General features: G+C 38.8%; 2 protein-coding genes and 1 non-coding gene across 4 annotated transcripts in view; 1 reads left to right on the top strand and 2 right to left on the bottom strand.

Moving 5' to 3' along the window:
• The window catches only part of LOC137294895 (ADP-ribosylation factor 5-like), a 174,852-nt gene extending 154,736 nt beyond the window's left edge, over positions 1 to 20,116 (top strand). The window contains exons 2-4 of one of the 2 annotated variants that reach the window (XM_067826065.1): positions 16,728 to 16,875; positions 17,618 to 17,926; positions 18,374 to 20,116. In XM_067826065.1, coding sequence (XP_067682166.1) covers positions 16,764 to 16,875; positions 17,618 to 17,926; positions 18,374 to 18,522 — 570 coding nt within the window. In that variant the 5' untranslated portion in view covers positions 16,728 to 16,763 and the 3' untranslated portion in view covers positions 18,523 to 20,116. Of the gene's footprint in view, positions 1 to 16,615; positions 16,876 to 17,617; positions 17,927 to 18,373 lie in introns of those variants that run through there. The other variant, XM_067826064.1, reaches the window with a different exon arrangement.
• Trnak-cuu (transfer RNA lysine (anticodon CUU)) lies at positions 16,349 to 16,421 on the bottom strand. Its single transcript has one exon. It is a non-coding gene; the product is annotated as a tRNA-Lys (tRNA).
• A 1,399-nt stretch (positions 20,117 to 21,515) lies between the features above and the next one.
• Positions 21,516 to 22,430, bottom strand: part of LOC137293615 (DNA helicase MCM8-like) — a 39,602-nt gene continuing 38,687 nt past the window's right edge. The window contains exon 29 of the mRNA XM_067824259.1: positions 21,516 to 21,883. Coding sequence (XP_067680360.1) covers positions 21,770 to 21,883 — 114 coding nt within the window. The 3' untranslated portion in view covers positions 21,516 to 21,769. The remainder of the gene's footprint in view (positions 21,884 to 22,430) is intronic.

Genomic DNA, 22,430 nt, shown 5'->3' with positions numbered 1-22,430 from the left:
ATATGAAACGTCGAGACAGAAAGTCTACAAAAACACCGGCGCTATACCCTCCTTGTTGTGGGCGACCGCCAGACTAAAATGGGGGACAAATTGCCCCTTCTGGTTGAGAGGTGGGATACTTCGATAAGTCGTCACACACGATGGTAAACAGGGCTTGGATAATACACGTATATATTACCAGTGTTCTCGACCGACAGACAGACAGATAGATAGAGTTTAGAGTTTATAGAGCATAGTTACTCTTTCTTCATCGAATGTTTGAGCAACAATATATACGTCTTGCATTTTTAAATGCATAATACATTTTACATTAAAAAAAAGTATACCTAATCAATCCTGTTAAATGCAACAATTTTATTGACATCGGCGAATCCTAGTTTTGACTGGTATGCATTGTATTTTAATGATCTAAAAATATCCACATTCATGTCGAGCTTTGTGTAACATACTGTGTATTATAGTGTTGTTAGATGTGTTCTCGGCAGTTTGTAGATATTAATTACAAACTCCCCGACCTTAGGTTACAATATATCGAGGATAGTCTTTGTTAAACACCGTTGTGCCTTGCTTATATGGATGTGTCGAACTTACAGCTATCTCGAAGTGACAGGGCGGTAGGTTGCTATATTGCTGAAAGCGGTTACAACCATACCGACTCCCTCAAAGTGCAAGTTTCGTCTCTGCTTATTACTTATCCAGTCACAAAATTGCGGGTGTGCCGAACCTCACATAATTCGAAGTAGTTTCATAGAGTTATCAACTCAGACACAACTTTATAACACGTCTATAAACAACGATGGTGTCCCTGCTTACTCCCTGAAAACAATATGGCAAGTTTAAACTGAAAACGAGCCCCGCAATACGGACGATGCACAACTCGAGGAATGTCTAGATCTGCTTCGGTGGGTTTTTTTGTGTCACAGAAAGGGATGAGCGAAACGGGAAAAAATGTGCCCAAGGAATCGTTAGACACCCTTGTATCTCGAGGCTGGTATATGCCGTGTGGGCAGTAGGAGACGGGCGTGGTATGTCTTTGAATTATAAACTTTTCAAACATATTAAAATGTATTTGCACGTTTATTGTCGTTTCCATAAACCACGCCCATCTTGTTTTATCCGGTAATAGCCTGCAGCTAGATATGGCTCCGATATTGATGCTCAGACAAACATTCTAACATAAACTCCTCGTTCGGTATATGAAATATCGCGGCCGAATTTAAAGGAACACTTTTAAGTATTTACTTCAGTTTCAAAATAAAATGAAAAACAAACAGGCTCAAAAATAGCCAATCATTCAAATGTACGGGCTGACATATCTTGTGATATATTTCTCTCTTATTATCTAAACAGTAAAAACCGATCACGTCCTCAGCTGGATCTACAGCGTCTCGTCTCCATAATTTTTCTGCATCACTAAAGGTGAGGTACGAAGTAATATCATAAGACAATTAGTATGATATACAGTCCAAATGAAACGGTTCTCGCAGCCAGGAATTCCTCTCCGTGTGTAGCCGAGCAGTGGTGAAAGCTTTTCATGCGGTTTTACTTATGTCGTTTTGGTGGTTAGACGTCGCTGACGACATAAACGCCGAGAGAAATTGCCTGGTGTTGAATGCCTCATTTAATGGGACGGTAACAAGGGGAGGTAATTGCTGTGTCACCTGAATCGGGGATGTTGCGAGGTAAGGCGCCTGGGGGTGGGAAACAGCTGAATAAATCATGTTTTCCTTTTTGACTGACGAGCTTCTAATATGATCAGTGACGGGGGCTGTGATCACAGAATAACTTCTTTTTTCGGCGTCAGGTGGCGGTTTGATAGAAAAATTCCGCCCTGTCACTCTCTGACGCGACCACCCCAAACTTCCATCATGGCCGATGCTATCTTTAAGTCCCCAGTTTCCCAAATTCCCAGGAAATAATTCAACACTCATGATGAGGCGTCGGTCTGCGCGGTGTGGAGCTTGAAGACTTGTCCGTCACTGAAATCACGTTACAAGAAAGATAACCAGATCTGCATGACGAGATGTACGCATGATTGGAAACATCAGTATAACGAGATAACCCGTTATTTCAATACAGTCATTACATTGTATCATTGTGAAGAAGTTCAAGTCATGTTTGACTACACTGAGTATAGCGAAAGAAAATCTGGCGTTTTGTTACAGACGACAAAATAACAACCAAAACCGTAAAAGAAAAGTCAATGGACATTAACTTACTTCTTATAAAATTAAAATTAGATTAATCATTTTCTAATACAACAATTTGAAAAGGGAATTTGTTTTTTCATTTTAACGCGTACCATTTTTTAAGATGTTTGCACAGAACAAAAAGCGGAAAACTTGCCATGCATTTCCTAGATTCATATAGTAATGACAACACTACTTGGCATCAAATACTCAACACCCGCGTGTGATGGCGCGTTAGAAAAAAGGGAGAGGAGATTATGAGATGTTTATGTAACGTTTGAAAGGATGTCTTTAGCTGTGCCTACAAATGCGCGGCCAATCTCGAGTAGTCAGACAGAAAATTACACATCTTTGTCAGTGCCAGTCCGAAAGTGCGATATCCAAATGTTTTGAATACATACGAAATGGCAGCTGTCTCTCTCTGTTTGCTGGAACGGAGACATCTTGCAGGGGTATCCATCTCTATGAGATCTGACAAGTATTTTGACATTTCCATAACAAGTGAGATTTAATTTGAAATCTAGGCACCAAAACAACGAATAATAGACATTTCAGCAACCGCTGCAAAACGTACAACACACATATGAATATATACAAGCTTCCCTTCACACACACACGTAGGTACGCATGCATACATATGCACACAGACATATTTACGCACATTCGTCCATACATACGTATACTTACACAGACACACAGACACAGACACACACAGACACAGACACACACAGACACACACACACACACACACACAGACAGACACACACACACACACACACACACACACACACACACACACACACACACACACACACACACATGCGGCCCGTGATGGTCCCGGGGTAGAATAGACCTTCATCAACCCATGCTTGCCATAAAAGGCGACTATGCTTGTCGTAAGAGGCGACTAACGGGATCGGGTGGTCAGGCTTGCTGACTTGGCTGACACATGTCATCGGTTCCCAATTGCGCAGATCGATGCTCATGTTGTTGATCACTGGATTGTCTGGTCCAGACTCCATTATTTACAGACCGCCGCCATATAGCTGGAATATTGCTAAGTGCGGCATAAAACTAAACTCACTCACTCACATACATACATGCATACATGTGTACACACACACATACATGCATACACACATGCACATACATACCATGGTGGTAAACGCCCGAAAAACGTCATTTCGCAAGTTCCTTCAACACTCAGTTGATGTACAGTGATATAAAGGGAATATCATTAAAGCCAGAGTGTGTGATCATTTTAGACAAATTCTTTGTTGATACTTCTAAAGTGAAATAACATATTTAAACCCTGAAACACAGATTAACTAGTTGATAGTGTTTAGCCTGCTGCTTGTCGTAAGAGGGATCGGGTGGTCAGCCTCGCTGACTTGCGATTGGTTCACACATGTCATCGTATTCCTTTTGCGTAGATTGGAGCTCATGCTCATGATCACTGGATTGCCTAGTCCAGAGTCGATTAAACAACCAACCATCCAAAAAGCGATCTGAACTGGCGTCCTAAGATAGACCTCAGTGCCTGTGACGATCGCGTCGTTGATCACTGGATTGTCTGGTCCAGACTCCATTATTTACAGACCGCCGCCATATAGCTGGAATATTGCTAAGTGCGGCATAAAACTAAACTCACTCACTCACATACATACATGCATACATGTGTACACACACACATACATGCATACACACATGCACATACATACATACATACATACATACATACATACATACATACATACATACATACATACATACATACATACATACATACACCACCTAAACAGACTGCACTGCACCGCACCAAGCCAGACCACACCCCTTTTCGCCAGTGTTTGAGAAGATATAACGTTATCATCGGTTTTTATCTTGACACAAAAAGTATCCATTACATGTTATCTTGGAAGCTGCTACCTGTCAAGTAAAAATGTCACCTGTGGCATCTGTTGAGATGAGACAATTACAACAACAGCTACGTTGCGACTGGCCACGCTACGCCAACGTCACGGTTAACAGACGTGAAAATTACGTTGGGGAAGGGAGATGTGTAACGCTATACTTTTTAAAGGCTCCATAACGAGAAGAACAGCGTTCAGGTCTGACCAAGTGACACAAGCCTATGTTTTGCAACACGATCTCGCGTTCACCATTACGATATTACTCAATGTGCAATCCTAACTATGTAATAATTGCCAACAGGTGGAGCTGACATAGTCGTGAATGGCGGCAAGATAACTGCGACGACTTATATATTGATGGGGCAATGATGAAGTTATTCGGTAAAATTCCACTAAATTAAGGTATTTCTTTCAAACATTTTTAGAAAAAGTTTCAAACGGTTTGTCTTTCAAAAATTATGATGATATATTCATATTGGTTTTAACATCATATTTTCAACTTATATTCGGCGCGTATTAAAATTAGCTACTATGTTTACATAGCCCATGAAATATAAATTTATACCTTTCGCGTGTCAACATTATTATGTTTTTCGATTCAAAAATAGAATCAGCAATTGCAAGAAATGGTAATTGCGGCTATTTCTAATTGCGGATCACGATCGCCTCTCCTTGCAGCCGCATAAGTTTTATGATATTCTGGGTTCAACAACAACATCATAAATCTCCACGCACCGATACTATCACCAAGATCTTCAGACAGTGAATAAAAGATGATCTCGGCCCTTCAAATCTCGCCACTAGGGGGCCAGAACGAGAGTAACGTGTAATTTTCTCTATCGGTGGGTGTGTCCAGGCCCGTATCTTCATTGTGTCCATAATGAAATTTTCTTGTTCTCATGCGAAGTTCTCCGCATCGCATTACACTGGGGGTGATTTGAAACTGACGGGTGGCTTGAATTATAACATGACTCCGTGAAAATGGAAAATGGATTCGGCTCTTAATTACTACCTTCATCTAGCTGATCGCTCACTAAAAGAAACACGATAACGTAGGACAGTGAACGAACGGCCTTCAAAGGGGATGGAATTGACACTTCATAAAGAAAATTATCTGTGCGTTTCTTCTATTGTAGTTTTCTCCTCAGCCGATAAAGTCTTTTTATGGTAAAACATGTGCCTAATTTATCATTCAGCTAATTCCGGCGCTATTTGTGAGAGTTCTGTAAATAGTTGTTTTATCTCAGGCAAGGGAGCATTAATTGCGGGTAAAGAAGACGTGTAATATGAAAATAATACGACAGGGACGAGGACAGACTAGGTACAAAACAGACAACACGGAGGCCAGACACGTGGGCTTGTCTTCGCTCCATGCTAATGATTTAGAGGACGAGCTCATTATATGGTGTTTCTCGTTCTTTTAAATAGATATGGTAAAAAACAAACATTTCAAATAAAACCGTGTTTATCTTATTTACGTGTCTGTATAACGGAGAGTATTGTCATTTCATAAACGTTGGCGGTATAGATATTATCGTTGATAAGAAAGGAATATACACCATTCAGAATAGTAGGGGATATTCCATTTCGCCAATATACTACTAACCAATGTCAATGTATATATGAGAAAAAGTAAAATATATCCACACAGAAGAAACACCTCCAAAGAAATGAAATGAAGTGTCATATTTCTCCTTAATGTCTCTGCATCATCTGTTACCTCTTTGGCTTCATCATTTACATTTTATCAATCCTGTAAATCCAATATCCTCTACTTTTTCATGGTATATTTTCCCACATGTATCTTTTTTAACAAATTAGAGGACATGTCCAAAGGAATGTAAAATCAAACCACTATCTGAAAAGAGATTTGAGTCCTTGGGATATTTGCATCCACCCAGGTCCAGTCAAGCCTCTATGTGTCATGAATCGAAATTAAAGAAACAGTATAACACTGGATTGTACTTGTACACAGAGGCAGGCTTTTCTAAAATATTATCCGGGATGCAAACCAAATGATATATGGGCCACACGTGAAAAATCCAAATATCACCGAAGTGTTAGGACGTTTTTTTCTCCGACGATTGTGCTTTTCAAACACTATTATTCAATAAGGAATGTGTGGACATCCGTCTCTTGGTAAACTGTAGGGAGGGGCGATTAATTAAAATACCAGGTTCGAATCGAGATTCTTGAGTAGGCCTCTATTCAAAGATTGTCATTCCTTCACCCAAAACAATCAAGGACTTTCAAATGTCAGGAAAATCAATTAATTACAGGAAAAAACCCATTAGAGCCACCAGTCCCGTCAGTCACTGTGTCGGGTATTCGGGAGATTTTCTCGGGGCTCCTAGTCTGATAAATCAGGCTACGAAGAACCAGGCACGATTTAAACTGTCCATTATCCCGGAACAATGCGCTCTCAACTTTGATTGACAGCTGTCATAAGAGTACGGGCATTATGTTTCGACTTATCTGTCTGACGACTTGAGGCCAGTTTTTTAATGTCTATTCGTTTCAGTGAGTTTAGAATAACAACAAGGGCCTGTAAAGATGACACCAAAATATCGGTGAATCATAGGTAAATATTTGAGTCACTCCCGGGAGAAAGCTGGGGTCAGAATCGTTGAAATGGACAATGAAATTGACATGGTTAAATATTAGACGACATGACACCTTGGCGCGTCACTCATTGCAAGATACCACGGACATGGATGACAAAAAAGCACAGTCAATAAACATGGTAACAGAAGAAGCTGGCGAACAAATAACTTGAAAGCTAATTACCTTTGCTAAGAGCTAGGAGGAAAGTGTTATTTTTTCCCATGCCCGGTTTCTAATGCAAGTATGTACAGTCACTCTGTCGCGCTGCTTGTTTTGTTAGTCGTGTGTGATGAATGATATTATGTTTGGTTAACTTTCAGTTGACAGTGTAAATGAAATCTACAAACGCCGCCTAGAGTGTTGACATACTGATATTATATATAGCCCGTACTTAAGGCGAACACACACCCGTAAACTATCCTTGGTAAATGTCAATAAGATCACATATCTATTGAAACAATAGGATCTATAAAATAATGTGCAGAGAAAGAATATCGTCATTACAGCATAGTTGAACACGCGTTTAATAAACCGATTGTATTCACCAGCTGGCTGCACGACCAAAGGGAAACAACTCTGTATTGACTGTCGATATTGCTATACACATTATTGCTTGTGAATGGAACAGATGTAATTAATATCATTATAGCTGATAGCAGCTACATCTACACATATGCAAATAAAGAGATAATTGTAGTAATGTGAACAACAATTTTATGAATACGTATCGCACGGAGTGACCTGAAGCGAGGAAAGAAAAGAGTTTCCTTTGATATATACCACAACACGAACGGGTTTCAGTTTCAAGTTAACTGTTCAAGTTGTACTGTATTCAAAATATGATAATGATTATATACCAGTAGTTATATATAAAGGCTGCTGCACACACCACTACAGCCGCAAATGAAATCTGTACCTTTGCTACGTGTTCTTACGCTGTCAGTGTCAACTCCATCCTGAATATATTTCTCCAAAGACCTCAAATCTAACACGCAACAAATAATCTGTCTCAACACTGATAAGAAAAATTGCTGATCGGCAGGTGAGCAGTAAATATATATATAATCAGACGTGCTAGCGTTTTGAGCATTATCGTTATGTGGTGAAAGTCAGTGCTATAACAATACTCTTATAAAACTCTTATATATACATATACCGGCCAAAAATACTTAGGGACATATGTAAATTTTGAAGTTATTGAGAATGATCTATTTATTCACTGACACACTGATGAAATATCAATCATGAAAATACCAATATCCCTAACTTTTTTGTCCAGTTTATTTACTGATTCCATCAGGGATGATGTATATTTACTGATATTTTCAGGAAATATACATATCTACTGAAATCTACAATTATTCATTATACACATCATGTTCTTAATTACCCACCATCCGGACTTTTTTGTGGGTTGGGGGGTGGGGTGTCTAACATTCAGGGACGAGAGAGATGCACCTCTGTTTTTATTCTGTATTAATTCACACCAGAAACACAGGGTTGCCCATATTCTAAGAAAGAAAGTGCACAATTTAGACTTTTAATTGCTGCAACATCAAGTATGTATAAAGTCCAATAGATTACTTCCACAGGGGCTGCCTGGTTGTTAACCCCTTCGCCCGTGACGCTGAAGACCAGGGTTCAGTTTTCCACCTGTAGGAACTCATAATTAAGCAATAGCTACAACTACTTGTGTTAGATGATGGTAATTTTAAACATAGATCTTTTCACTGACAACTTTTGACATAACGTTAGTATAAGATAAACACTATAAAAGAATGAACATCTCCTCAAACTTCGAACAGTTTCACTAAAAGGAAACTAAACAAAATCTTGTTTCTTTTATTCTCGAGAAATAGTCTTTTTACAAAAAATATATGAAACAATGTCCATAGACTGAGAGTGTTTCTCGGCCTCTAATACCTCACCGTCCTCACCCCGAATGGAAATACTTATCGGTCTTAGTTTTTTTGTAGTTATCGCTACAGAGTACTTATGACCAGGCATAATGCTAATGAGGGTAAGACGGCCAAACCCCACTTATTTCATGGCTTCCGGAATTCTTGCTCACAAATCAATATGGGTTTGTCGAAACAGAAATGAACAATAAATGCCTGTAGTTCAGTGCTTCCATATTTCATATGGCATGGCAATTTGTCTTCTTCTTCTCCTACTTCTTCTTTATACATGAAATTGCCGAGGACTTTCATATTAAAAAATCGAACTCTGTCTACACTATTTTTATTGCAGCGTTTCGATGGTGTTTCCTGAAAACGTGAAATGAAAGATAAATATAAAATCACCTATAAGAACATGTGTAACAAAGGACTACAAAAAAAGACACACAAGACGTCTACTAACGCGCACTGATGTAACACAATGTACGACACAGCGTGAAAAAAGCTCACGACTGAATTTTAATTCTCTCCTTTTTTACACACACAAAATACCCGAAACGCGAACTGTTCTTGAAGGAGATCCGTTTATTGGGTCGTGCAATCATATCGCTATAAACCAGACCGTGCCCGCTTTAACCGCGTCTACCCCTTTAATTATACATATATCAAAAGAACTGCATTTGGCTGATAAAATCTGTTTACAATAAACGCGACCCTGTAGACTATTATTCACACGTCTCCGACTTTCTCAACCGGAACAGGAAGGACACACGGACGGGACGCCAGCCTTCGAAGTACATTAGAATCAACGCGGCCCATCCTATTGTCGAATTGACTGTGATCTGCGTCCGTGAAATTCTCTTTCATGCTTTAAAAGAAGAAATTTGTCAAAACTGTTTGAGTGGGGAACAGATATTATCTCAAATATGATCAAATTAAAGACCGCGTTGAATAGATTTGACATTTAGCTGTGTATCTCTTTCATAGCAAATTTACCGTATCTTTGTGATTATGATAAACGCTTTTCTTAGAGGTAATATAAATGATAGATAGAGTATGGAACATTCGAAATGGGACTGGCGATGACAAAACAAATGAACTCCTTCAGAAAGTGTCTGTTTGGACGGTTAATTCAAGTCATGGTATCACCAGCCGCGTTAAATTGATGCTGAGATTATTTGATAAGCGTATCCTATTTCAGTGCTCCCTATATTAAACGCCCTATTGCTTAATGCGGCCGTAACACGCATGCGTGAGATAACACTTTGCTGTGATGCATTAGAAACAGACCCTTCTGTAACATAACGTTGAAAGCACCATGACGTTAACATAGCTACGTGTAGGGTGGGATAATAATTGATGAACACTTCAGTGAGAAACAATGAGAAAAGTAAATTGTTAATTTATAGTGCTTGCAAGACATTGGGTCTCATTTGACGCACGGCTATGGTTGATTAGGTTTTCATAAACGCAACTCACTTAAACCACTAGGGAAAGTTATGTCCATTGATCTTGGAAATGTTTTATTAATGCAATATAACCGACTAACTGACCTAATAGACACTTTCTATTTAAAAAAATGCAATTCATTTAAAATCTATCTTAAAAATACACGCCTGATATATTACGCGTGTATTAAATAAGTATACCCCCGTGATGTAAGTTGTTTAATCACCCTTTTAGCCCTCCCGGAATTTATCTAAATAACTACCTTGCAATGGCGATTAACCTATACATAAGAGGTGATTTGAAAATAGTTTTCTTTTTTGCTTCTTAGGCCCAATCAAGATGCATTATTTTGTGGACTATGTAGGTCACGTGGCACTTAAGGTCTTCGGAACTGTTGGCATGAATCGATGTCTATCTTTAAGGTTGAACGTGACGAAGGAAGGGGGAAGGCCATTAGCGTTATCGTTACGAGCGATATGGTGGTAAATCCCTCTGCTGGAACCGAGGAGTTATAACCTTCTTATTGTAACCGATGGCCCTCTTCTATTTATCAACGAATGAGTGAGTGATGTGGGTTTCACACCATCTTATTACAGTTAAAATCACTGTGTTGGTGTTTGTTGAGTGAGGAAAGCTTGGTGTTATGCAAGTATTTGGCGTTTTCTTAACAATGAATTTTTAATGCAATCTATTGATTTTTATAGAATCTCTTACATTCTTTGAAATGGGACAAGGTTTAATTTCAAGTTGTCAGTTCCAGCTGGTTGAGTAAAGTCATACAGACAATGGCATATTGTACTAGTTGAAAGTGGTATATGAACCAAATGTTGTAAACTGAGTTCCCAATACGCGTGCGTGTCTGTGTTTGTGCGCATGTGTGCTCGTTTGTTTGTTGTTTCAGCCGTAAGCCGGCTGCCCGTAACTATACGTATCAGATAATCCAGTGGTTGGTATTGTGAACGTAGATCAAGGCCATCGGATAACGGTGCGAGCAATGAGTTACAGTGAGTGAGTGTGGTTTTACAGCGCTGTAGCAATTCCTGCAATATCACGGCGGGGGACACCAGAAATACACTTCACACACTGTACCAATGCAGGGAATCAAACCCTGGTCTTAGGCGTGACGAGCGGAGCTTTAACCGGTAGGCTACCAAATACCCCAGCAAGCTATGATCCACTTGCACAAAGCGATTTTACCGATAGGATCGTGGCTTCCATACACTAACGTAGACTTAAGACGGTCGTAGCACTAAGATCGCTTTGTACAAGAGGACCCCGTTTGAAACCGAGGGGCGATGGGGTAGCTCAATGGTTAAAGTGTTCGCTCGTTACGCCAAAGATCCGGGTTCTGTTCCGGGTCCTATTCCCCAGATGGATACAATATAAAACGCCCATTCCTGGTGTCCACCACCATTATGTTCTTGGAATAATGCTAATGACGGCGAAAACACACACCCGCTCCAAAACGTAAGCATCATGAGGTCATTTCGGTGGGAAAATGTAATATGGGGAAATGTACTACCATTCAAAAGAAACGTGAATTACATACAGCAGCGTGATAAGTCAAAACAAAGAGTAAAAGGCGCTTATTGTACAATCTGAGTTTACAGACAATTACGTGAACGCCTTTTTGTCTGGAGTACATTTTAGTTGACAGCAGATGCATTGTTGTTGATTTTCGGAATGACGGCTATCTAAAATCACATCAGCAACAGGGAGCTGTTATTGAACGGATTCATCCATCGTGAGGCGCCATGACTCTATCGTTCTTGCGTTCATTTGGAACTGTTCTCAAATATTATCATCCACGTTCTTTTTGTATATTTTGCAGTCCCATAATATTTACGGGTTGGAAAAATAGTAATGAGATTGTTGCAATATTTACTCTTTAATTTGCTTCTGACAATAGCCGCGATGTTGAAGCGTATCCGAACTCAACAGACTCAGGAAAGAAGCCATCCAGAGCTGTATTAATCTCTGTATCCGGCTTATGTCACCAGGATCAAAATTCAGTACTGCAAACAACCCAGAGTGTCACGGCTTAAGTCCAGCTGTCAGGTTACACCTCGGGTAACTGAACAAATAGACATGTTCACGGTGAAATTCATAACACCATCACTGGGGTCTCCGGGCTCATGGACTCTTTTCGGCCTCTTCCTAAAACTTGTAAACCGTCAGTGACAGAACTCGTGTGTAAACCATTCTCCCAATGAGCCATGTTGGGACACCCGATTCAGCGATTACTCAAATCACTGTTTTGAAATCGGATCAATGGAAATGAAATGTCCGCCCGCGTTGTGGATTGACGCGGATATGCTATCCTCTTCAAATTTACGATACCTGACTCTTTCCCTCCCTCCATAACTAGAGAGCTTTGCTGAAACACAAACAAGTGCCGCTTAGCACATCGCGAACAAAATCATTACAGAACGGGGAAGTTTGCGGACGGGAGGAGATGGGCTATAAAAATACAACTTTGATTACATTCTGTGTATTTACGCCGAGGTCGTATGCAAGGGAGGTAACTCGATATCTTTAAGCTTTTCTCCTGTGTCCGAACGTGCACTTGGTGTCATCTCACCTCTGACCCGACCTCTTCACTTCTCGTGTACGCCACCTGTCTCCTATCTTGGCAAAATAGTTCCACGATGTCGACGGAGTGTGCTAGCTTGAAAATCGATTTGATTGGTTTGAATCAAACGTCGTATGTTGCGATTGTGGCGAACCGTAAAAGCACCGCCCCGCTTTCTCGTTACTTGTGAAATGTTATCGGGTGCATTTTTGTATTTCACATTAAGATGCCACGTTTAAAGACAACACAGAGTGTTTTCCAAACGTAGCCGATTCGGTTACCTACTTGTTCATTAGGGGTATTTAAGTGATTCTCAATAGTAGCTAGGTTTTCACGTTGGCAATCATGGTGGCACCGTAACGCTAAAGGTTCCGCTGGCTAGCATTTCCTTTCAAATCATTCAGGAAAAAAACATTCGAGAGTCGACATTCCACGCTGGGTGGAAACGGGTGCATGCGCGCAATGTTAAAATCGTTTCCTGCACTAATTCTAGTTTGTTTTTAAACAGTCGTGTCAAACGCGGGGTCATCAGTTCGAATCTATTTTTTCTGCATTACGAAAGTTGACGGAAGTTTTTAACAGATACATTGCAAGTAAACGAGTGTCAAATGCATCAAAATGTTAGAAATTCTGACAATGTTATTAAAACATCCTTACTGAAGGTTCCTGGGTGATGCATGGGACCACATCTTTTTCTTTACATTCTACTTGAAATATCTGACAGACCTTTCCGGAACTGACACGTAGGCGGCTATGTTAAATTGATTTGCGTATTATGAAATCATTATTTAACACCCCAGTCATTGAGTGAAACAACTAATAGATTAATATGGTAAAAGTCACAATACGTGTCATTATTATCATCATCACCATGACTATCATCTTGTTTTGACTTCTGCATGATATATTCTGAAATCCATAATGTGTATTAAAACATGACTGGCGTCCACGCACCAATGTAAAAATGGAAAACTACAAAATTACTTATCATCAGCACAATGCATTTTATGAAATATTGCTCAAGGTGCATGACATTTTCATTAATTATCTGGTTTCCCTCTATAATGAAAATTGCTTGGACTATGTATAAATTTTCTCACAAATCGTCGTTTACTTAAACAATTTGTGCTTAAATGAATGTCGGTTACATATAATATTGACAGTGGTTACCCTTTCTTACTTAGTCCTTAGTGGTATCTAAAAATCTTACAAGTTGTGGACAATACCTCTCATTTCTACAAGTCAGCATGCGCATGAATTTTCATTCTCTTTTTTATTTTTATATTTCATATATCTATTTTTGTATTTTATTTATTTAAATTTTTTGGTTTTGTTTTGTTTTGTTTTGTTGTATTTTGTATTTTTTCAACCTTTACATGTGAAACCTGTGGTCTAGTGCTGGAAGTCAGACCGTTGCTTGTATTTATGTGACTTATACAACAATAATGTCATATAACTCCTATATGGTATGACTGCCGAGTTTGAAAACAAAATAAATGTACATGTTGTGCAGTAAATGACAAATCAGAACAAATTTGCTTCCGTACTAAATGTCTCATGTTGTCTGATTACATTAAGGCGATTGGCCAAACATAAACCATAATTATCCTGAAATGTCAGATTTAATTATTGTTTTACTTTGTTTGTGTATGGCCTTGTCTGTGTTTAGTGGAGAAGCAGACGCCACGACTGGAACATCGTAAATTGTGAGGTTTCTTGAGTCGTATACGTCGACTATGATTTAAGGCGGCAGCATTCAAACCCCATTCTGTGCCATTCTTCCAGCTCTTAAGACATCTCGGTGCAGGTTTTAAAAAGTTTTCTTTTTCAAATATTTTAGTAATTACCCTTTATATCTAAAACATGTATCCAAGCAAACATAACTCATATATTGCTGGGGGGGGGGGGGGGGATGGGGGGCATCCAAACAGTTCTGGAATTATTCAAAAATTGCACAACCATGGCCGTCATGTGTGCTGGGTTTATATGATGGACGAAGGGAGAGAACTCTACTTTTAACGAGGATGCACTCATAAAATACTCCTGAATTGTCACGCCTGGAGACAGAAATGTCATTTGACAATATGACAAATTGACAATACACTAACAGGATACACTAACTCTCTGTTTTCACTGCTTCCGTCAGAGTTCCAAAATGACTGAAGCGCCTCACAAAGGACTATTGTCTCTTTTGCCAATCTTCTGTCTAAGAACAATCACGTGAAATGAACATGTAAATAAGGTATTGTAGTATATTTTTTCAGTTCTATAATTTATTTTCTTTCACTTATAATGAATACAATGGATACATGGTAAGGCATCATTTCTATTCTTTAATATCAACTATATATATATAGTTTGCAATCCAGTCTGTGCTATCTATACAGCTCCTAATCTTACATACAATCTTGCGTCATCACCACGACAACACGGTCGTCATGAAAAACAATATATGGAAGTGTACATGTAGTATATTACACAAGACAGGCTATTAGTTTATATATAAGGTATCATAGAACATTGTATCTGAACTGCCCCGTGAAGGTCCAGGGTAGAAAAGGTCTTCAACAACCCATGCTGTCATAAAAGGCGACTGTTCTTGTAGGAGGCGACTAATGGGATCGGGTGGGCAGACTCGCTGACTTGGTTGACACATGTTATCAGTTACACATTGCGCAGATCGATGCCCATGCTATTGATCACTGAATTGTCTGGTCCAGACTCGATTATTTACAGTCAGCCATCATATAGCTGGAATATTAGCTGAGCGCAGCGTAAAACGAAACTCACACACTTGTATCTGAACTATGACTGAGGTCCATTCAAATTCCAAATAGTAAGTGTAGCTCCCTGAATAGTTGTATCTGTAATGTTTCTATTTACGTTAGATCTCTTTGAAGATTTATTCTCTAGAATGGTAGCTCCTCTTGAAATTGATTTGTATCGGGGAACAAACTAGAAGTTTTTGAGTCCCTGTTCACCTTCTTAACACTTTGGTTTACTGTGAAGATCTTTCAGACAACTTACACAGACGGGTATGTATTCTCCTTTTCCTGATATGCATGGTTTCTTCACTGTCCCAGTTATTCTCAGACGCATGGTTTATTGAAACTAGGTTTAATTTGTTATATATATTTTGCAAAGTGTGGGGAGAAATGTGACTGAAATATGTAAATAGCATTTAACATTTTACTATTTAGTTCTTACCCTTCTCTTCTCGTCTATAAGTGAGTGGTAGGGTAGTTTAGTGGTTAAAGTGTTCACTCGTGACGCCGAAGACCCGGGTACGATACTCCACATAGGAACAATGTTTGAAGCCCATATCCGGTGTCCCTCCCCGATAGTGCTGGAATAATCTAAAAGTGGCGAAAAACTAGACTCGCTCACTCGTCATTACATGCATAATAAAACACGTGTCCATGAGGCAGCAGAGAGAACCCCCTGATTCGTGAGTCCTCTATATCTCTATGGATCCCATGTCGGCAAGTAGAGGTTTACCGAAATGTAAAATCTGAAGATGTAGATATTCTTCATGTAGTATGGACATCACTGAAAATTCAAAAGTGCAGGTATTTTTAATTATTATTATTTTCAGTACACTAGTGCATAACCACTGACCTGTTCACACTTGTACTAAAACGACCAGTCTTTATGAAACCGTTCATATTATCAAGTTCATGCGGAATAGCACGAGGCTCACGGAGAGACAGAGGAAAAATATTACGCCCAACGTGGGGCTCGAACCCACGACCCCGAGATTAAGAGTCTCGTGCTCTACCGACTGAGCTAGCCGGGCGCTGATAGAACGTGGTAAATGAATTATATTTATTCTAAGTTTTTATTGATTACGTCTGTCCTAACATGTTTTGTGTTTCTTTCAAAGTACGTCTTTCATGTTACTTTTGGAATACTTCATAACATATTTGAAAAGTACACTGCCTTTCTCTAAAACTTAGAAATATGGCGCGTAAAGGCAAGGGACGCAACTCCGAAAGTACAAGTAGGCGGCGCATGTGCTTCCGGGTAACTAAGCACGCCGACTTTTTCGAGGTCACTGTTTATAAAAGTAAATAAGTTTGTAATTAGTTATTGGTGTTATGAGGTGATTTTACAAAACTCGGTGAGCACAAGGACTCTGATGGGAGCTGGATGTAGCTCAGACAACAACGTCATTAGAGCATCAACAGCATCTTTACAGGACAACGAAACAGCTCCTTTTAAAATTCTTATTTTTGGACCAAGTAACGCGGGTGAATATCAATACTGAATTATTAAACAAATCCTATGAACGCAAGGAGTTCGGTCATTTCAGAAGAATACTTGTGTGTGTGTATGTATCCTCTAGCGTTAGGGCGGGCCGGTAAATAGATCGTATTGTACCTGTCATAGTGACAGTGCTTTTACTGATGGGCCATACCGCAGGAACCAGCACACATAGTGTCAGAAGAAGGTAATCACAAATATGACATATGTTGTATTGGACCCATTTCTAGATGACGCTCTAATGCTATATGATGGTTGACTGTAAAACCGTGAGATTACACAGTGCCATTTAGGAAGTGGTCAAAGAAGGCACATGAAAATCAACAATTATACAAACCTTCATCAGTATAAAATGTTCATAAAAACATACATTTCAGTATTTGAGACACCCCTATCGTAGCGGGTCATCCACACGACAGTATCAAAGCCAGTTGCAAGCAACGACATCAATATTCGTTATAGCTAAAATCCGGACAAACAATGTAGCGAATAGTTACACCAAAAGCTGATACCGATGCTGTATTGAAGTTCATGTCTCACAATGCTAATAAGAAGGTTTTAGTCAGGAAATGTTCAGAATTTGTCTACTTTTGTCTCTTTTCATCAAAAAGATGCATTTGAAAATTTTGACATCACAGAACAAGTTTCTGTTTGAGTACAAGATATTCCCAGTGAACATGTTTGTTATCATAGTTTTCATAAATTTATACATGTTTTATTTGTTTTCAGGAAAAACCTATTTATTGTATTCCTGGCTGTTGGAAGTAAAGGGCGTCCATTCAACAAAGCCAACAGAGGAGTTTAATGTTGAGACTGTTGAGTCCAAGTCAGGGGACAAATTCACTGTATGGGATCTGAGTGGGGCCCTCCGACATCACAGAAAGAGAAAGTTTTATGAAGGAACTCAGGGACTTGTGTTTGTGTATGATGCGAGCACCGACTCTAAACTCGCCAAAGATGACTTGCAGTTATTGCTGGAAGAGAGATTTGTGAAGGATGTTCCCTTGATGATTGTTGCGAATCAGCTTAAAGAACATGGTAAAATATTTGGATTCATTCTGTTTTATATATATAATTATATCATAAATGGATCAGACTTTACTCAATAAAATATAATAGAAAATATCGCAATCTTGACAGCAAATCAAACAAAAAAACTACATTGGCTTCAAAAATGGCAATGTACTTGATCTGAAATACCATTTTGGCTTCCAAAATGGTAACGTGATTGAACTGAATTTTTTTTATTCTGGAACTGCTTTGATAAGCAAAAGGCGGTATCTCAGTTTTAAATTGAACAGTTTCAAATAAACTTATTCTGCATTGTGATTATGATATGTGAAGAAGAGTGCAATATGGAAACATTTCTTGAAGTGACAATATCATAGTCTACTTAGAGTATTTATAGATCTCTTTCTTGAGCAACAAGTTGCATATTTCTGTGGTTACATATTACATACTCACTGAAATTATTACTTCTTTCAGAAACCCCATCGGAGGAGGATTTACTTACTAATCTTGGTGTTAAACAGTATCTGGTGAGCAGACAGTGGTGCTTGACACGGGTTCGACTCAAATCTCAACAGGATATCGATGAAGCAATCTGTGATCTCCAGAGACTTGTCACAAAGTGAATTATGTCAGTGTTTAACCAGTCTCACTTTGTCTGTGGAGCCATCAAATGAACATCATCTATCTCTGCAGGGCTAGCAATTCAACTAACCTACAAAAATCCTTGGATCCATTCTGTAGTTCTCACAATCTTAAATTACTCATCATTAATTGTCATCAACATTTAACTTATCAGTCATCTATTTTTTCAAAAGAAATTGGTAAGAAAGGTGGACTTTTTCATGGATGTTGATTCTTTTGATCTCCATCACAATCAATTGGAATGACCACCATCTTGATATTGCCAACTCATTTGGGGCACTTGTCTGTAGCACACCAAAGACAACTGGCTCATGAAAATCAAGGGCAAGTAATTTGAGAGAGTAAATACATATGGGTGTTTGTGTATGTTTACCAAAACATGAGCCTTGGATTTGAAGAGGATGTCTCAAATACAGTTGACACCTCCAACATGACGTCATGGGCATAGTAACTGTTACTGTTCATTACTTTTGCCTGATGATGAGGTTGGGACAGGCCCCAAAATGTTGTATCAAAGAATAAAAAGAAGGTGAAATCCAGACAAATTCTTTATGTTCACCTCCAACATCACTTATCTCCTTGCACTTGAGTTTTTCAGGATGGATAAATGTGTTATCTTATTTGTGTCATCTTATGTTGAAATCATGGTTTATTCAGATTATTAGGATTTTAGTTTGATTATTGTGAAAGATAGCAAAAACATAGGGTAAAGTACTTTGCTATTGAGAAGGTGTATGAAGGACAGATATGTTAGTTATAATAATAATAATAATAACAGGGGAGATTTATGACTGCGCCAGTATATATGCATTCAATGCATGCTCAAGATGCTATAAAATTCGTAAAGCTATGTACAATGTATACTGGAGATTACAAATACTTGGAGTTAGAAAGGGAAAAAAAGAGAAAGCTATGGAGAAGTAATGGGTTTTTAGAAGGGCCTTGAAAGAATTGAGTGACTTGGCATATTTGACATCAGATGGCAGTGAATTCCAAAGCGATTCTGCAGATTAGGCGAAGGTCCTCTCAGTGTATGAGACAACTCTGACTTTAAGGACTGTATGTAAGTGCTGATTCTGGGATCTAAGACCTCTTGCAGACAAGTCTGTAATGTATATTTAACTGTTGTGTTGCGCAAAGTCACACATGTTATTGTTTAATTTGTTTAGACTTTTGTCCTCGTTTGTTCAGAAATGTCTGAAAAATCATTGTTCATTGGTCATCTTTGGTGATATTTTAAATGGTTGACTATGGATCCAAGTGAGTGCCATCCTGCTATTTTCAGTCACAAAATTTCATAATGGCACTTTATTTATGTTGTGACCATGTAATCTATTCAGTTTCACATGAGTCATTGTCCATTGTGCCAAAGAAACAAATTTTGTGTTTGTCAAGAAAATGTCATAACCATCCAATATATCAGGATGCATGTACATATTATTATAAATATTCATTGTATACATAAAGAGTATCGTTAATAGTAATAGTTAACTGAGCAGCACCATATTAACAGCAAAATATACATCATCATGTTTAGTTATTTCAATCAATGAAATAAACAGCTTCACACTGTTACACTTGCTTTCATTGTGATGTTAGTTAAACTGTTTAGTCAGTTAATATATGCTGTAGTAACCACTGCAGATCAACAAAAGGTTGATGAAGTTTACATTTATCTTGAAGAACCTTTAGAAAACCTTATTTAACCCAAAAGAATTCAAGACCATCAAAAAAACGATGACATGTATGATGACCTATTTTGATACAATGAAAGATCAATCACATTAATTATTTAAAAGTTCTTCAGAAAGTCTTGGAATCGTACTTACATGTGATACACATGGGGAATATGACTGGTATCATCTTCTATAATGTGAGGATTCTGAGGAACACTGCATTTCAGAAGAGTAGGAGTACACTCCTAAATGCTGTGTTGTTCATATTACAGAAGCTGACATCATTTTATGTCCCATTTATATCTTTTCAAGTTAAAAAATAGCTCACCTGAATCGCAATGACAGTGCAGCTGAATGGAGATCTAGAGAGTGAGTGTAGTTCAACACCACTTTTAGCAATTTAGAGCTATCATGGTGGGGAACACAAGGGATGGTCATCACACATTAATTGTACCAGTGTGGGGAATTGAACCCTGGTCTTCGATGTGACGAACACATTAACCACTAGACCTCCATGGAGTTTCAGTGAGTGATTTAGTTCTACACCACTTTTAGCAATATTCTAGCTATCACAGTGGGGAACACCAGGGAAGGTCATCACACATTTAATTGTACCAATGTGGGAAATCGTACCCTGGTCTTTGGCGTGACGAACGCTTGAACCACTAATGGGGTTTCAGTGAGTAATTTAGTTTTACACCACTTTTAGCAATATTCCAGGTATCACAGTGGGGAACACCAGGGATGGTCACAAATTTAATTGTACCAGTGTGGGGAATCAAACCATGGTCTTTCGCGTGATGAAAACTTTAACCACTAGGCCCATGTGGGGTTTAAATGAGTGATTTAGCCTTACACCATTCTCATCAGCTATATCACAGAAGGGAACACCTGCTATTGGGCACCATGCATTGTAGCAAAGTGGGGAATTGAACCCAGGTCTTCAGCATGATGAATGCTGTAACCAGTAGGCCCCCCTGGGTTTTCAGGGTTAGAATACAATACCATCTGTGCCAATAAACATCACATTAACTATTATGGAGAGGCATTTCAGTTCAACATATACAATGAGTCAAAAATTGATAGATTTCCTGTGTGCCCAAGGTGCTTATTGAAATAAGGGGAAAAAGATATAAAAAAACCATGTCTGTGGTTCCATAGGCTTCATTCATCGCATTCATCAGAATATACATCTCAGAGACAGGTATCAAAACACAGACCTCGTGACATCACTGTTTCTTATTGGCCAAGGGAGGTAACTCCAATATTCCCTCATATACATCCAACAACAACAAACAAAATCATTATCATATTTACTTACAAAATATGTTGTAAGATGTGATGCCATGGATTTGGTTTTCACTCACTAATGGAGACATTTCAGTAACACACATAAATCCTACACAGTACATACAAGAATGGTTTTATTTGTATGTCAAAAGTGTTTAACCACTGTGTATCATCTAATCACTGGCCACAGTTCAACTGTTATAATACAGACAGTTACAGCGGGTATCACATGGAATTGATTAAGTGATGCATCTATCCCACATCAGTATCCAAGTGTCTGCAGTTGGTATACCTTGGCACCCTTCTTCAGCAGAAAGCCTTGGTTGTTGAGAGACCCCACAAATCCCTCGAAGTCAGAAACATGAAGACCAATGTCCTGCAGAAGGATCAAGCTACGTTAAAATTCAACTCAGAATAAATGTTTTGATGACATAAGTTTTCACCATACATACCAGATTATTGACTGGAGATATATTGATCTAGCTCTCTGCAATGTTCCAGGATAAATACTAACAGTCATGAAATTACAACTCTCTTTTCTTGAAACACTCAACCTAAAACAAATGTATCACAATATGTGCAAAGGTTTGAAGTCAATTAATAACAAACATCCTTTAATGATTGCTTTGTACTACCATCAAGATCCGTGGTAAAATAGGCCTTCAGCAACCCATGCTTGCCATAAAAGGCATCTATGCTCTTTGTAAGAGGCACTAGTGGGATCGGGTGGTCAGGCTCGCTGACTTGGTTGCCACATGTCATTGGTTCCCGATTGCGCAGATCGATGTTCAAGCTATTGATCACTGGGTTGTCTCGTCCAGACTTGACTATTTATAGATTACCGCCATGTATACTACCGACAGAAAATAAGGGATCCAAGAAATTGAATGTAGATGACTTTGACTGTGACAGGGTCCGTTATC

The sequence above is a fragment of the Haliotis asinina genome, chromosome 8, assembly GCF_037392515.1.
Source record: "Haliotis asinina isolate JCU_RB_2024 chromosome 8, JCU_Hal_asi_v2, whole genome shotgun sequence".
In the NCBI taxonomy this organism is placed as follows: domain Eukaryota; kingdom Metazoa; phylum Mollusca; class Gastropoda; order Lepetellida; family Haliotidae; genus Haliotis; species Haliotis asinina.
Note: the sequence above shows the minus strand (reverse complement) of the source record. Positions and strands in the feature narration are given on the sequence as shown.